We start from the raw sequence: 17,154 nt of genomic DNA on the forward strand, positions 1-17,154 counted from the left end.
TTACCTGAAAGGTCACAAGTCTATATAACAAACCATAATCCTTAATCCTTCAAAAAGTTGCAAAGGTAACTTTGATGCTTACATGGAAAAAGAACAAATATTTCTTTCTATTGCATCACATTCAGAATATTTTTTTTGATTTGCTCTCAGTCCAAAATTCAGTAAAAGGAAACTGCACTTAAGTATAATAGTCAACAGTTTGCTTTTAATCAAACTTTCATCTTTTCCTTCACTGATACCAAGGATCGAAGGATTAGATGTGCAAGCATTTGTCTTCCAACTGTTCATTTCCCTTCTGATCAAGAGTACAACCAACTTTGTCCTGTGAACGGGTGACAGCTCGAAACAATACAAGATGAGGCTTCTCTGCCAGTTGTAATCCCGAGAGCCCATATCTAAAAATAGAGTATGGCAGAGAGCTCAGTAATGTTTATGTTCACTTGGGTCTCATGTCTGGAAATGGCATTCAAATAGTTTATTTACATGAAATCACAAACAAGAGAAAAATCTGCACACACAAAATGCTGGAGGAACTCAGCAGGCCAGGCAGCATCTATGGTAAAGAGTAAACAGTCAACGTTTCGGGCCAATTTCCTAGGTCTTGAAAAAGACAGGAAATGGTGGGGTGGGGGAGAAAAACTGGAAAAAAAGATGTTGAGTCAGGGGAAGGGAGGAAGATCCATGGTGAAAGGTGAGACTTGGAGGGGTGAAGTAAAGAGCTGGGAAGTTGATGGGTGAAAGTGATACGAGGCTGGAGAAGGGGGAATCTGATAGGAGAGGACAGAAGGTCATGGAAGAAAGATAGGGGGAGAAACACCAGAGGGAGGTGATGGGCAGGCAAGGGGATAAGGTAAGAGAGGGAAATATGAATGGGAAATGATGACGTGTGTGTCGGCGGGGGGGGGGGGGGGGGGGGGGGGGTTATTATCAGAAGTTCGAGAAATTGAGGCAACCCAGATGGAACACATGGCGTTGCTCATCCAACATGAGTGTAAGTTCATGTGTGGCAGTGGGAGAGTGTTTATAGAAACAGTGGAAAAAGCAGAGGTACTTAATGAATACTTTACTTCAGTATTCACTATGGAAAAGGATCTTAGTGACTGTGGTGATGATTTTCAGCAGACTGAAAAGCTTGAGCATGTAGATTTTAAGAAAGAGGATGTGCTGGAGCTTTTGGAAAGCATCAAGTTAGATAAGTCGCCGGGACAGGATGAAATGTACCCCAGACTACTGTGGGAGGCAAGGGAGGAGATTGCTGACCCCCTGGTGCATCATTAATTGAGATGGGAGAGGTTCCACAGGACTGGAGGGTTGCGGATGTTGTTCCTTTATGCAAGAAAGGGAGTAGAGATAGCCCAAGGAAATTATAGACCAGTGAGTCTTACTTCAGTGGTTGGTAAGTTGATGGAGAAGATACTGAGAGGCAGAATTTATGAACATTTGGAGAGGTATAATATGATTAGGAGTAGTCAGCATGGCTTTGTCAAGGCCAGGTTGTGCCTCACGAGCCCGATGGAATTTTTTGAGGATGTGACTAAACATATTGATGAAAGAAGAGCAGTAGATGTAGTGTATATGGATTTCAGCAAGGCATTTGATAAGGTACCCCATGCAAGTTTACTAAGAAAGTAAGGAGGCATGGGATCCAAGGGGACATGCTTTGTGGATCCAGAAGTGGCTTGCCCACAGAAGGCAAAGAATGGTTGTAGACTAGTCATATTCTGCATAGATGTCAGTGACCAGTGGTGTGCCTCAGGGATCTGTTCTGAGACCCTTACTCTTCGTGATTTTTTTATAAATGACCTGGAGGTATTTTGGATAGTGTGGAGGGCTGTCAAAAGTTACAGCAGGACATTGATAGGATGCAAAAATGGGCTGAGAAGTGGAGTTCAACCCAGATAAGTGTGAGGTGGTTCATTTCGGTAGGTCAAATATGATGGCAGAATATAGTATTAATGGTAAGACTCTTGGCAGTGTGGAAGATCAGAGGGATCTTGGGTTCCCAGTCCATAGGACGCTCAAAGCAGCTGCGCAGGTTGACTCTGTGGTTAAGAAGGCGTATGGTGTATTGGCCTTCATTAATTGTGGAATTGAATTTAGGAGCTGAGAGGTAATGTTGCAGCTGTATAGGACCCAAGTCAGACCCCACTTGGAGTACTGTGCTCAATTCTGGTCGTCTCACTGTAGGAAGGACGTACAAACCATAGAAAGGATGCAGAGGAGATTTACAAGGATGTTGCCTGGATTGGGGAGCATGCCTTATGAGAACAGGTTCAGTGAACTCAGCCTTTTCTCCTTGGAGCGAAGGAGGATGAGAGGTGACCTGATAGAGGTGTACAAGATAATGAGAGGCATTGATCGTGTGGATAGTCAGAGGCCTTTTCCCCAGGGCTGAAATGGTTGCCACAAGAGTACACAGGTTTAAGGTGCTGAGGAGTAGGTACAGAGGAGATGTCAGGGGTAAGTTTTTTTACTCAGAGAGTGGTGAGTGCATGGAATGGGATGCCAGCAATGGTGGTGGAGGCGGATACAATAGGGTCTTTTAAGAGGGTTTTAGATAGGTACATGGAGCTTAGAAAAATAGAGACTATAGGTAAGCTTAGTAATTTCTAAGGTAGGGACATGTTCAGCACAACTTTGTGGGCTGAAGGACCTGTGTTGTGCTGTAGGTTCTCCATGTTTCTATGACCTCATCGCGACAGCAAAGGAGGCCATGCATGGACATATCGGAATGGGAATGGGAAGTGGAGTTAAAATGGGTGGCCACTGGGAGATCCCGCTTGGTCTGGTGGATGAAGCATATTGTGGCAAATGAAGCGTAGGTGCTCTGCAAAGCAGTCTCCCAATCTGCATCGGATCTCACAGATATAGAGGAGGCCACACCGGGAGCATGGGATACAGTAAATGAGCCCAACAGACTCACAGATCAAGTATCACTTCACCTGAAAGGACAGTTTCAGGCCCTGAATGATTGTGAGGGAAAAGACATGGGGAGAAGTGTAGTACTTGTTCCACCTGCAAGGAAAAGTGTCAGGAGGGAAATGAGTGTGGAAGGAAGAATGAACAAGGGAGGCACATAGGGAGTGATCCCTGCTTTCTGCAGGGGGGTGATGGAGGGAAGGACATACTCAGTGGTGGGATCCCGCTGAAGATGGCAGAAGTTATGGAAAATTATGTGCTGGGCCCAGAGGCTGGTGGGGTGGTAGGTGAGGACAAGAGGAACCGTATCACTGGTGGGATGGCGGGAGGATGGGGAGAGGGCAGAAACTCGCAAATGGAAGAGATGCAGTTGAAGGCAGTATTGATGGAGGAAGGGAAGCCCAGTTTTGGAGTGAAAAGCCTCATCCTGAGAGCGGATGCGACGGCGATGGAGGAATTGAGAAAAGGTGATGGCCTTTTTTCCCCCCCACAAGTAACAGGGTATAAAGAGGTAAAGTCCAGGCAGCTATGAGGATCAGAGGGTTTATAATTTTACTTTCCAATCCAACATGTCAGTCCATGGCCTCTCTTGTCATCACAATAAGGCCACACTCAGGTTGAGGAGCATCATCTTATATGGCGTCTGGGTAGCCTCCAACCTGATGCCATGAACATTGATCTCTCAAACTTCTAGTAATGCCACCCTACCCCATCCTTCACCATTTCCCTATTCCCATCTCCCTCTCTCACCTTACCTTCCCATCCCTTCCCTCTGGTGTTCCTTCCCCTATTTTTTCTTCCACAGCCTTCAATCTTCTCCTATCAGATTCCCCCTTCTCCAGCCCTGTATCTCTTTCCCCATTCAACTTCCCAGCTCTTTACTTCACCCCTCCTGGTTTCACCTATCACCTTGTGCTACTTCCTCACCTCCCCTCGCTGTCTTACTCTCACACATCTTTTCTTCTCTCCAGTCCCGAGACTTGGCCCAAAACATCGACTGTACTCTTTTCCATAGATGCTACCTGGTTTGCTGAGTTCCTCCAGCATTTGTGTGTGTTTATTGCAATGAAGTTATCTTACAATGTATTCCCAAGAATACAGAAATAAGTTTAAGCAAGGAAATAATAAAGACACAAAATGGAAATAGAAATACATACTTGTTTGCAGGTTGAGAAAAAGACAATCGTCTTCTTGTTTAGATGATTCTTCACGAATGAATACAACATGTTTACTTTTTGGTGCAGCTCACAAACCACGTAGTTCTGTTCCAGTGTTCCGGGGGTGCTGCAACACAAAACTCACGTCAACATTCACGCAGAAGATCACTTTATAAAGACACACAGAAAGCGAGAATAAAGTGGTGTTTACAGGTATGTAATATAGGAGGGGCATAATTGTGAGGTGATTGGAGGAAAGTACAGGTGGGGGATGTCAGGGGTAGGGATTTTTGTTAAACACAGAAGAGTGAGGTTTGGAGCAGAGTGTGTGGCCTGCAGGACTGGAAGTCTGGAGCCTCCATTGCTTTTCTCTGATTGAGGCATCATGCAAGGTTGAAATCGACAGGGATAAGAGCGGAGGACAGGCAGGCATTCGAAGCCTGCATTTGGCCAGTCTTCTTCTCCCTCTCGCTAGCTGCTGTCGGAGGAAGGTGCAGTTGTCTTGGTATCCATGTTGATAGGATTGATCGGAGAGGCTGTAGTCTCATTTTCGGGGAGGTTAGGGTTCACGTTGCATATGCTCCTGGATTATGGTTACTCTTTTTAATTGCTGTGCTTGAGTGATTTGTTTGGGACGATCGATGCGGTCTGGGACGCTTCAGCAAAGAACGCTTTGCCCTGTAGCCTGCAGTCGGCTAGCAGCGCAAAGCTGAACTAAAATAAACTGAATGTACAGGACTCCTGATTTGATATTCTTTGTATAGTCCTCTTGCTTTTTGCCATTTGTGCAATTTCTTCTTCTATTTTGCACATTGGGTGTTTTGGTATTTTCTTAAATGGGTTTGATGGTTTTTGTTTCATAACTGCCCCGCAGGAGGACGAATCACAGAGTGGTATACTTTGATAATAAATATATTTCGAAACTTTGAATCTTTTCCTTCAGTTATTAAAATTGTACAAATAAAATCCAGGTTAATTTACATATAAAATTCAAGATTACTCCAGCTACCTTCATCTTTGCTTCTTCTTCATTTCTCTTGTCATGATTTAATCATTTTTAACTGATGTCAATTATTCTAATAATTCTGCTTTTAGAGAGAACTCTCAGAATCCCATTGAACACAACCCAATATTATTCTGGCATTGTATTTTTTTTTAAACTGCAGATGCCAGATATTTGAAATAAAAAGCACTGAAAATGTTGGAAACACTCAAGTTCAGCTGTACCAGCAGAAAGTAAAAGAGTTACAAGTTTCAGGTCCAGGACCATTGATCAGAGTTGTTTTTCTGATTCTCTACCTACAAACATTATCTGCTGAATTTTCCCTGCAATACACTAGAATGGTTTAGGATGGTTTCCAGCACTGTAAAAGGTTTTAGGCTTGAAAGATTTCCAGTTATAAATCTAGACTCTTCTTCTTGAGGTACAGATTCTTGGACGTTAATTTAATAAAGGTCTTCAAGATTATGGCAGGTTCAAACAGTGACTACTGATAAACTTTTCTCATCACAGGATGGTTGAAGCACCAGATGACATTGTTTCAAAGTAATGGGCAGAAGTTATGAGGTGAACTGTCAGGGGAAAAGAATGCAAGGAAAAAGAATAAACACAAGGGAGATTCTGCAGATACTGTGACAAACACAGAAAGCTGAAGGAGCTCAGCAAGTCAGGTAGCATCTGTGAAGGGATATGAACAGTAAATGTTCCAGACCAAAATTCTAGGAGCTTTATTCCCCTCCACAGATGCTTGCCGACTTACTGAGCTCCTCCAGATTTTGTGTGTATCGCTAGGGAAAAAGAATCTGTTATTTCTTGCACTGAGTGATTATGGTCTTGGTGTCACTGTCTGCAAAGGTGAAAATACTATTATTCAGAATCAGAATTATGATCACCGGCGTGTGACGTGAAATTTGTTAACTTAGCAGCAGCAGTTCAATGCAACACACAATCTAGCAAAGAGAGAAAAATAATAATAAAATAAAACAATAAACAAGTGAATTTTTTTTTAAACGTGCAAAAACAGAAATACTGTATATTAAAAAAAAAGTGAGGTAGTGTCCAAAGCTTCATTGTCCATTTAGGAATCAGATGGCAGAAGGAAAGAAGCTGTTCCCGAATCACTGAGTGTGTGCCTTCAGGCTTCTGTACCTCCTACCTGATGGTAACAGTGAGAAAAGGGCATGACCTGGGTGCTGGAGGTCTTTCATCATGGATGCTGCCTTTCTGAGACACTGCTTCATAAAGATGTCCTGTGTACTTTGTAGGTTAGTGCCCAAGATGGAGCTGACTAGATTTACAACCTTCTGCAGCTTCTTTCAGTGTTTTAAAAAGGGGAGCTGGATAAATACTTGAGAATAAAATATTTTGAAGGAAAATTCTGTGACAATGAGTCTGAATAGATTGCTCTACATCAGGATGGACTTGTTGGGCAAAATGGATTTCTCATACCATTAAAAAAAATCAAAGATTCTGCAGTTTTACCATAGTTTAAGATGATGTTTAGTACTTTAAGATGATGACAGAAAAATTATAAACACACACACAAACAAAACTGAAATACGTGGCTGCTGATTAAAAGGAGAACTAGTTAAAAGTAGCATCACTAACAGTATGATCAAGCCTGACTGAAATTTAGAAAAGATGACTGCCCAACATAACTTTGAATTGATGGCTTTAACCAGATAAACAGAACCAAAGAAATATAAACTTGGGAATTTATACAACTCTTGAAAAATATACTTGGTTGAGTTAACGAGTAAATGTTTGTTGCATTAAATGTCTAGCTTGCCCGTTCATCGAAAGTCACTCCCCCGTGCATTGCAGCCCATCCCACTACCTGCCATTTAACTGATGACCTCACAGAACCGGTAGTTTAAATACCGCACATGGTAACTATGTGATCTCCTTTGTTCTCTGGGTCATCGTGAAGCAGGTAGTCAACTTTACTTTATTATCACCAAACAATTGATACTAGAGCATACAATCATCAGTGATATTTGTTTCTGCGCTTCACGCTCCCTGAAGTACAAATCAAACATAATAAAAATTTAAATTATTAATCATAATTAGAAAATAGAAAAGGGAAAGTAAGGTAGTGCAAGTCAGGTCCGGATATTTGGAAGGGACGGCCTAGATCCGGGTCAGGATCTGTTCAGCAGTCTTATCACAGTTGGAAAGAAGCTGGTTCCAAATCTGGCCGTACGAATCTTCCAGAGGGAAGTGGGACAAAAAGTGTGTTGGCTGGGTGGGTCTTGTCCTTGTATTATTCTGTCAGCACTGATCCGACAGCGTGTGGTGTAAAGTGAGTCCAAGGATGAAAGATTGGTTTGTGTGATGTGCTGGGCTGTGTTAACGATCTTCTGCAGCTTCTTCCGGTCTTGGACAGGACAACTTCCATACCAGGTTATGATGCATCCTAGAAGAATGCTTTCTATGGTGCACCTATAAAAATTAGTGAGGGCTTTAGGGGACAGGCCAAATTTCTTCAGCTTTCTCAGGAAGTAAAGGCGCTGGTGGGCCTTTTTGGCAGTGGACCCTGCTTGGTTAGACCAAGTCAGGTCATTTGTGATATTCACTCCGAGGAACTTAAAGCTTTTGACCTGCTCCACCTGCGCACCATCGACGTAGATGGGGTTGTGCAGTCCGCTACTCCTTCTGAAGTCAACAACCAGTTCCTCCGTCTTGCTGACCCAAGATACGGCCTACAATTGTGGTGTCATCAGCAAACTTATATATTGAGTTTGATGGAAACTTGGCTACACAATCACGGGTGTACAGTGAGTACAACAGGGGGGTGAGTACACAGCCTTGTGGGGCTCAGAGTGATTGTAGATGAGAGCTTGTCCCCTATTTTTACAGCCTGTGTCCTGTCTGTGAGGAAGTTGAAGATACAGCTGCAGATCTGAGTGCTAAGACCCAGGTTCCAGAGCTTAGGAGTCAGTTTATTTGGAATGATGGTATTAAAGGCAGAGCTGTAGTCAATGAAAAGGAGCCTTACATATGTGTCTTTATTCTCCAGGTGTTCTAAGGAGGAATGTAGTGCCAGAGAGATGGCATCTGCCGTTGACCTGTTGCTCTGGTAGGCAAATTGCAAAGTGTAGAAGTTGACCGGTAGGTTATGGTGTACCATGGAAATGGTAAAATGTGGAGGTGTGATGTAGTATAGAGGGCCCAGGCACACACTTTAGGTATTTGCCACTGTATATTTAGTGTTTTTTGTCCTTCCAATTCAGCACTCAGTTTAGATAAGTATTTGTAAATGAGTACAGCTTAAAGGCCTTACTGAATATTCAATGTCTGCCTTGTCCTGTAAATAAATAATTAACTTACTTGTCATTAGTGAGTGGAGCAGACTCGATGGGCCAAATGGCATAATTCTGCTCTTATATCTTAAGATCTTTTGTCCCCACTCACCAAATTTGATTTCGCACAACATTGTATAGCTATATAATAAAATACATCTCATACAATTTCCGAATTGCAATTCTGACTCATTTGGAAACTGATGTGTCTGTTCTGTCATCACAGATTGTTCATTCAGTTCCCTCATCCAAAAGTACACATCCTACAGTTTGTATGAAACCTAACAAACAAAAAGTTGGCAAGCAGCTGCAAAGCTCAGCAATACTGATGTACAGCGTTTCCAAATTTAGCAAGTTGAACAAGTATTAAATCTAAAACCTGCAGGTTCATCACTTTCTCCATCAAAACTGAAATTTGACAATGAGTTAGTTTTCTGAACACCTTTGTCTCAATCTGCGAGAAGGCAGCCACATTAGATGGTTTTATGATAATGACTACACAGTATTAAAAAGTTATTCCATGTTTGTAATGAGAATGGGAAGTTGAGGGGAATAAGTAAATGTAAGAAAAGAAGAATACACTTTCTGAAGAGGAATGCTGCAAAAACGTTGGGGTCTTCCAATTCACTGACAACTATTTTAATGGCCAATAAGTCCAGTAGATAAAATAATGCAAGTTTGTAGGTAATGAACTTCCATCAATAAGAAATTAAATTAACTCCAGCCCAATCCTACGTTGTAATGGTGAAATTGTTAGAAAATAATTAGAAAACACTTACATCCACTGATCTAAGATTCCTCACCTTTGATTAATTAGTGTACCTACTAGGAATTACAAAATAATTAAATAGTGTTGATATTGTTTTGAGATGAATATATGCGTCCCTTATGTGCTTTCCATGGAATTTGCAATTTTGTTTGACCATTTAAGAAATGTAGATTGTCCATTCTTCATGTTACTAAGGCAGTGTGATCCACTATTCTTGAATGAAACCATATGCAAACTGCAACCACCACCAAATCCATAAGCAAATGAATATGTATACAAAGACAGAGCAAATGAAAGGAATAAAAATAAATTCAAATCTTGAAAACTCAAGAAGCAGTCAAAAGAGGGTAAATAATATCTTTGTACTGTAGCTTCATGAATTTTTTTAATTAAATTTGGAACTTGGAAAGAAAAACAGACAGATGATAAAGAAACAAGTCAGTTACACAAGGGGCAAGATGTCAATAGCCAGAAAACATTTAGTACTTAAAAGTGGTCCACTGAAATAAGGAGTTCACTGACAAAGCCAGAATTTAATGCCTAACCTAAAGGAAACAAAAGTTTGATAATCTGTTGCAACTTACAAACTTATTATATCCATCTAAATGAACACCTACCTGAATTTAGCTCTTTCATGCACCCAAACATATTCTGGGTCCTTCAGACTCAGTCGTGCCAAATCCTTCACAGACTTGGTCTGTGTTGCTGAGAAAAGCAACGTCTGGCGTTTCTTGGGCAAATTTTCAACAATGGCATTCATCGTCTCAGAAAATCCCATATCCAAAATTCTATCAGCTTCATCCAACACTAAAAGAGAAAAAATACATCTCAACAAAGGTAAGGATTACAGGTGTCTCCCTCCCCCCCTTTAAAGAAAGAGCATTCCTATGAAACCTTTCTTAAGCCAAAATGGTGTAAAGCGAAGAACCATAAATTTATATGGGAAAAATTTTCGTAAAAGCGAAAATCCTCTTTGTATTGTGAAAACAGGTTACTAATGTAGATGCTTTGTAAAAGCGAAGTGGCGTAAAACAAACATTTGTAAAGCGGGGGACACCTGTACATACACTTAGTCACAATAAGAATACAGTCTATTGTTGAAACCTACTCATAATAATAATAATTCAGACTGGCCATTATAAATATCGATACGTTCTCTCCAATTTTGTACAATGTAGGGTCTGATACAAATCAATCACACAAGAACTTCAAAACGATCTTAATATTTTCTATTAACCCCAACATTATCCTCTTTCAGTCCAGGAACTATCACATTGCCACACAGCAGCAATGTGTAGCAATAAGTTACTTCTCCAATACATTGTGCCCAAAGAACATGGCATGTATTCATAAACCTGATTTCCAAGCAGCACAAGTTTTCCAACCTTTGAAATGGCTATGATCTGCCCATGAATTACCTCAGCTCTTCTCTCCCTGGTAAGCTACAAGTTATTCTTTTACCCATTTACAAGGCATCTTTTACCACATAACAAACATTGCAAAGCATAAAAAACTAATTATAAATTACCCAACATGCAGGTCACTTGCTTATTTTTATCTCAATTTCGGTCACACATCATAAATATCAATATTCTTGCACATTACAATTCATAAAGGGACATCTGCTTCAGTCCCTACCTCAATATCCAGCTCTCCAAGGCACACTATCTTTGTACACTAAACTTTTCTCAACCCACAACATTTGTCCAGCGCATGAAAATAACGTCATAGTGACAAAACAAAGTGAGACACCTCGACAAGTATTATCCTTTTCATTTCCCAGGTATTAATATTCAAACATTACTTCAACCTCTTTTTACATCAGCTATTAAAAATACACCATTCATTTATCGTAATTAATCTCATTACACAGGCAAACCCAATTTGAATCTACCCTTGCTTTTGCATATGCCCTAGCTTATAAAAACATAAGTACACAATCATGCAGAAAGTCCTTCTACACTTACTGCAGATTCAAGTCAACTTTTATAAACTTCAGTCCGTTTCCTGCTGCCTAAATCAGGGTTTACTCCAGAAAAATCCTGAAAGAATCCACCAATAAGCTGTGGCACATCAGGCTCCTTTCTTCACCTTAATCATAAATGAAGACAAGGAGACCAATTCTCAAAAGAATAATATACAGCACATTGCAATGGAAGAAAGGCTAAGCACTTAACTGAAAAGGATTCAAACAAATTAACCCTAATTATTGTTGCATACCTCTCAGAAATGTACAGCAAAGTGACTACAGAAATTAACAGAGGAGCATAAAACACTTACTTCTAACTAGGACAGGAAAGCCTGAACATTTCAGGCACAACATATTTGCTCTACCATGACCAGCTAATTAATTCAGTGGTGCATTAGAGATGTTTAACTCAGTGGTGAATTAGAGGTGTGCACTGAAACACCAATATTCTGCATCCCAAGATCACAGACAATTGGATTCCAATCTCTCCCACAACGTTAAGTGCAGATCATATCCACCACCTAGCACTCTATAAAATACCCTGCTCATTGGTTCATTACTTAATAGTCTAGAGCAGCCAACAGTAAAAACTTCAAAGCCAAGACTGGCAGGATAGGGAGACAAGGAAGGAAAATGGAGACATTTTGTAAACTCCAATTCTATTGAATGACAAGGATCCATCACTCTATATTGTGATATTTTAATAACATTTATATCTGAAAGTAATCAATATCAATTATGTTTAAAGACAGTGCTTTTCCCACCACCACAAACTGTATGTATTGTCCCAGACATACTTACCAAGCATCTGAAGGTCAGAAGCATGGAAATACGAAGTCTCATCCATATGTTGCAGGAGACGGCCAGGAGTACAGATGACAATATTAGTCTGATGGATCCTCGCTGATTCTCCTTCCAAATTCTATTGCAAGTAATATGTATTAAAGATTACATTAAATGGACTACTACAATAGAAACAGGGCAAGAAAGAGCATATACAGGACTAACATATTGCCTAATTAACTTTTCCATAAAGACGTTCCCCAATCAGACAATATTATAGATATCAGTAAACTAACATACATCAATATTACACATACATTATTATAGTTCAAAGATACCAACAAATAGGCCACATAAATCATAATATGGTATATGATGACCAACTGAAATGTTCCCCTACGTTAGTCACTTACTGGCTGTGAGGGGTAAAGGAAAGAAAGCTAACATGAGAAGCAAACAGTTGACAGGACTTTTAAAATACAGTCAGCCTTCCTTATCCAATGGGGGGTTGGTTCCGGGACCACCACAACCCCCCCTGCCCCCGTGGATACCAAAAAACACAGATGCTCAAGTCCTTTATTTAACCTGTCTCGGTGCACGGTGGACTTTAGGACCCGGCAGAGCTCTGAATCTGCAGTGTTTCTGTTCACGAGAATAATCACGATCATGATTGAAAATAAAATGGAAGTAATAAAGCAATTGGAAAGAGGTGAAACGCCATTGGTCATTGGAAAAACGTTAGGCTACAGTCGGTCAACGATCAGAACAATTTTAATGGAGCATGTGAAAGGCCCTGCCCCAATGAAAGCTACAATTATTACTAAGCAACGCAGTGGTTTAATTATTGAAATACATACATTTAAGTGTTTTATAAGCATAGAAAGTTAAATATATACTATATATTAAAACTAATGTTTGACTAATTGACGCTAAATAATACCAGGTGTTCAGACTTCAAATCCGACTTAAAGACGGACTCAGGAACAGAACTCGTTCATAACCCCGTTCAAAAGCCTGTACTTTAAAATCATCTCTAGATTACTTATGTACCTAATAATGTAAATGCTATGTAAATAGTTGTTATACTGTATTGTTCAGGGAATAATGACAAGAAAAAATAGTCTGCACATTCTCAAACAACAAGTGCTGGAGAGAGAACTTCCGGGTTTTCCCGATCCATGGTTGGTTGAATCCATGCATGCGGAACTCACGGATAAGGAGTGCTGACTGCAGTTAGCAAAACCAGAAATAGCAGCCAAATTAATGACAGACATATTATTCATGAGAAAAAGATGCAAGGGCCACCTGGGAAATAACTGGTTCCACTGAGTGAAAAATTATTATTAACACAGTGACAACTGCAAGATACCAAAACTAGTCAAGAAAAGCAATCTGGCCATTTTAAATTAAGTCCCGCCAGACTGCAAGACACAAAGTAGAAGAGAGATCTTGCTTTGTCAGATTGAGATAGTCAATAACAAACAAAGCTAATTGGATCTTAGAATGTACAGCAGAAGAATGGAACATAATTCCCTGGGAGGTGATAATCATCTTCTTTGGAATTACACATGGATATGGCCAAGTGTGCAGTACTATGTACATTTCTGGCTGTCGTAAAAATTCAGGAATCAAAGGAAAAGGGGAGGGGACTACTCTGCTACTGTGAAGAAATTTTATTTTGAAGCATGCATGCATCATTAGCAAAGCCAACATTTATTGCTTGTTCCTCATTTCTCTACAAAAAGGTGCTGATAAGCCATATTGTGACTACACCAGTTTTAATATCAGTTTAGTTCATATTTAAAATTTTGATCTGTGAGTGTGAATACGTTAGATTAGATTCAACCTTATTGTCATTGCACCAAGTACAGATACAAAGCCAAATGAAATGCAGTTAGCATCTAACCAGAAATGCAAAGAATAGTGTTATTTACAAAATAACTGCGAATAAAAAGTTAGACAGTACAATATGGGTGAAATACTGCTTAGTGCTGTGATGTGAGGTTCAGCAGGGTCACAGCCTCAGGGAAGAAGCTTTTCCTGTGTCTGTTGGTGCAGAAGCAGAGGTTCTTGTAGCGCCTACCTGATGGGAGGAGAGGAAAAAGTCCATGGTTAGGGTGAGATGCATCCTTGAAAATGCTTTTCGCCCTGCCCAGGCAGCATTTATGGTAGGTGTTCTCAATGGTGGGCAAATGGGTGCTGATAATCCGCTGGGCAGTCTTCACCACACACTGGGAGTGCTTTGCAGTCCGATACGGGACAATTGCCTTACCACACTGAGATGCAGTTGGTGAGTATGCTCTCAATGGAACAGCGGTCAAAGTCCGTCAGTATCCTGGGACAAAGGTGAGCTTTCTTGATGCTCCTCAGGAAATAAAGGCACCATTGTGCCTTTTTGATCAGGATGGAGGAGTTCAGGGACCAGGTGAGATCCTTGGAAATGTGGACACCAAGGAATTTGAAGCTTGATGCACGCTCTACTACAGCTCGCGATCAGAAAGTCTGATAACAGACTTCACAATAACAGATAATCAGCTCCAGAGTGGCCGCTACAAGCTGTGTCGTGCCGCCATCTTGGAATCTCACAACTTCTTTGACAATCCATAGACCATAGAACAATAAGGCTCAGTACAGGCCCTTTGACCCATGATGTTGTGCCTAGTCTAAGATAAATCTAATGCTTCCCTCCCTCAGAGCCATCTATTTTTCTTTCACCCATGTGCCTAACTACATAGGTGTCTCTTATATGTGTCTCATATATCCCCCTCTACCACTACCCCTGGGAGCAGGCTCCACACATCCGCCACTCTGTGTAAACAACTTAACTCTAATACTCCCCCCCCCCCCCACCCCACCATACTTTCCTCCAATCTCCTTAAAACCATGTCCTCTTTTAGTAGCCATTTCCATCCTGGGAAAAAGGCGCTAGCTGTCCACTCTACCCAATCCTCTTACCAACTTGTACACCTCTACAAGGTCACCTCTCATTAGCAATTACTGCAAAGAGAAAAGCCCAAGTTCACTCAACCTTTCATCATAAGACATGCTCTCTAATCCAGGCAGCATCCTCTGCACGCTCCCTAAAGCTTCCACATCCTACCTGTAATGAGGCAACCAGGACTGAACACAATACTTCAAGTGTGTTTATAGAGCTGCAACATTCCTCACAACTCTTGAACTCAAACACCCAACTAATCAAGACCAATACACCATAGGCCCTATCAACACACAGCAGCTTTGAGGGATCCATGATTGAGGATTCCTCCACACAGCTAAGAATACTTCCATTAAACTTGCACTCTGCCTTCAAGTCTGACCTTCCAAAGCACTACATACTTTGAATTCAATCTGCCACCTTTCAGCCCATCTCTGCACCCATTATAACAATGTCCCATTAGAACCTACGATATCTTCTACACTGACCACAACACCACCAATCTTTGTGTCATCCGCAAACTTACTAACCCACCCTTATACTATTACTTCTGTCATTTATATAAATCACAAACAGTAGGGGTAATAGAACAAACCCCTGCAGAACATCACTAGTCACCGACCTCATTTACTACCAGCCTCTGACTTCTGTGAGCAAGCCAATGCTGAATCTACACAGCCAAGTTTCCCTGGATCTCATGCCTCCTGACTTTCTGAATGAGCCAACCACTGCAACCCTTATTGAGCACTTTATTAAAACCCATGTAAAACAAATCCACCACTCTACCTTCAATTTGTTTTGTTACTTCCTCAAAGAATTCAATCAGGTTCATAAGGCATGACCTACCTTCACAAAATCAGACTATGTGAGGAATTACATGCAGAATTACAAGGGCTAAAACCTAACTGATTTATTGGCAGTTTGTCAAGTCTTGCTGTGAGAATAATGTATGAACAAAGAAATGTTTGTTGCATGAGAAAACTGCTCTATCTTCCCTTATCAAAGTTATCACAAGTGATAACAGATGTATTACAGCAGCACCGGCGCGAGCACACACACCTGCCTCACCCTTGTGCGTACAAGGAAGGGCTCGGACTCTTGTCCTCCTGTGGTCACCCGAGCAGTCATCCCATCGTGGAACTGGCGAAGGATGTTAACAAATTTATTGGGACAGCCAAACCGGAGGAGGACATGCCATAAGGGCTCTCTTTACACAGTGTCAAATGCTTCACAGCTCCTTTATAGCTGTGAAGCTTGGGTAACCTACAGCTATCACATCAAGTCCTTGGAGCGCTTCCAGAAAAGCTGCCTCCAACGCATCCTAGGAATTAGCTGGCATGAGCGGGTGCCTCACACTGAAATACTCATAAAGACCAACAGCAGAAGTATTGAGGCTATGATCACCCAGTGTCAGCTGCAGTGGCTGAAGCACGTGATAAGGATGCCCCCATGTCAGCTACCTGCAGAGTGTTATACAGCCAGCTACATCGTGGTCAACACTCAGCTGGAGGGCCAAAGCAGCGCTATAAGGATCAGATGAAGAATGCTTTAAGGAAGTGCAAAATCAGACCTGAGGACCTGGAGGATGGTGTTGCTGACCATAACACTTGGCAACAGCTGTGTAGGGATGGGGTTTGTATTCTGGAGATGGAAAGAACAACCAGAAGACAGCAGAGGAGAGCCAGGAGAAATATAGCCATGGTTGCCACCATTACCACCACCAAACATACAGGCTTCCCCCGCAATCCGAAGGTATAGCATTCCTATGAAACAGTTTGTAAACTGAAATGTCATAAAGTGAAGACGCAATTACCATCAATTTAGGAGAAAATTTTTTGAGTGTTCCCAGATCCAAAAAATAACCTACAAAATCATACCAAATAACACATAAAACCTAAAATAACACTAACATATAGTAAAAGCAGGAATGATATGACAAATATACACCCTATATAAAGTAGAAATATTGTAAGCACGGTGCAGTTTCACTTATCAAAATCAGGAAGACAGCGAGCCAAAATCTATTTGGAGAAAAAAAACGTGTACACGCCTACGCATATACATGCATATGTACTCGTAAGCGTACTCACATACACGCATGCGCAAACAACTGCCCGTACAAGGCTTCACTATGTTACGAACCCCGTAACTGGGTCACTTACCTGCAAAGATAGAGAGGTCCGTTGAAGTCTGATGGTACTATTTTTAACAGTATTTATTAGTAAAAATACACAAAAGTAACGTCAATGCAAATATACAAATATACGTCGTCAATACTAAATGTAAAAGTGTGGGTATAATAATAATCAATAAGAAATAA

The 17,154-nt window shown here is 41.1% G+C and overlaps 1 protein-coding gene across 1 annotated transcript in view; it reads right to left on the minus strand.

The window, feature by feature from the left end:
- ddx10 (DEAD (Asp-Glu-Ala-Asp) box polypeptide 10) overlaps positions 1–17,154 on the minus strand; it is a 313,215-nt gene that overhangs the window by 222,772 nt on the left and 73,289 nt on the right. Inside the window, exons 6-8 of the mRNA XM_059964262.1 lie at positions 11,918–12,038; positions 9,765–9,954; positions 4,077–4,203 (exon numbers count right to left, since the gene is read on the minus strand). Of these exons, the coding sequence (XP_059820245.1) occupies positions 4,077–4,203; positions 9,765–9,954; positions 11,918–12,038 (438 nt within the window). The remainder of the gene's footprint in view (positions 1–4,076; positions 4,204–9,764; positions 9,955–11,917; positions 12,039–17,154) is intronic.

The sequence above is a fragment of the Hypanus sabinus genome, chromosome 3 (genome assembly GCF_030144855.1).
Source record: "Hypanus sabinus isolate sHypSab1 chromosome 3, sHypSab1.hap1, whole genome shotgun sequence".
NCBI classification, from domain to species: Eukaryota; Metazoa; Chordata; class Chondrichthyes; order Myliobatiformes; family Dasyatidae; genus Hypanus; species Hypanus sabinus.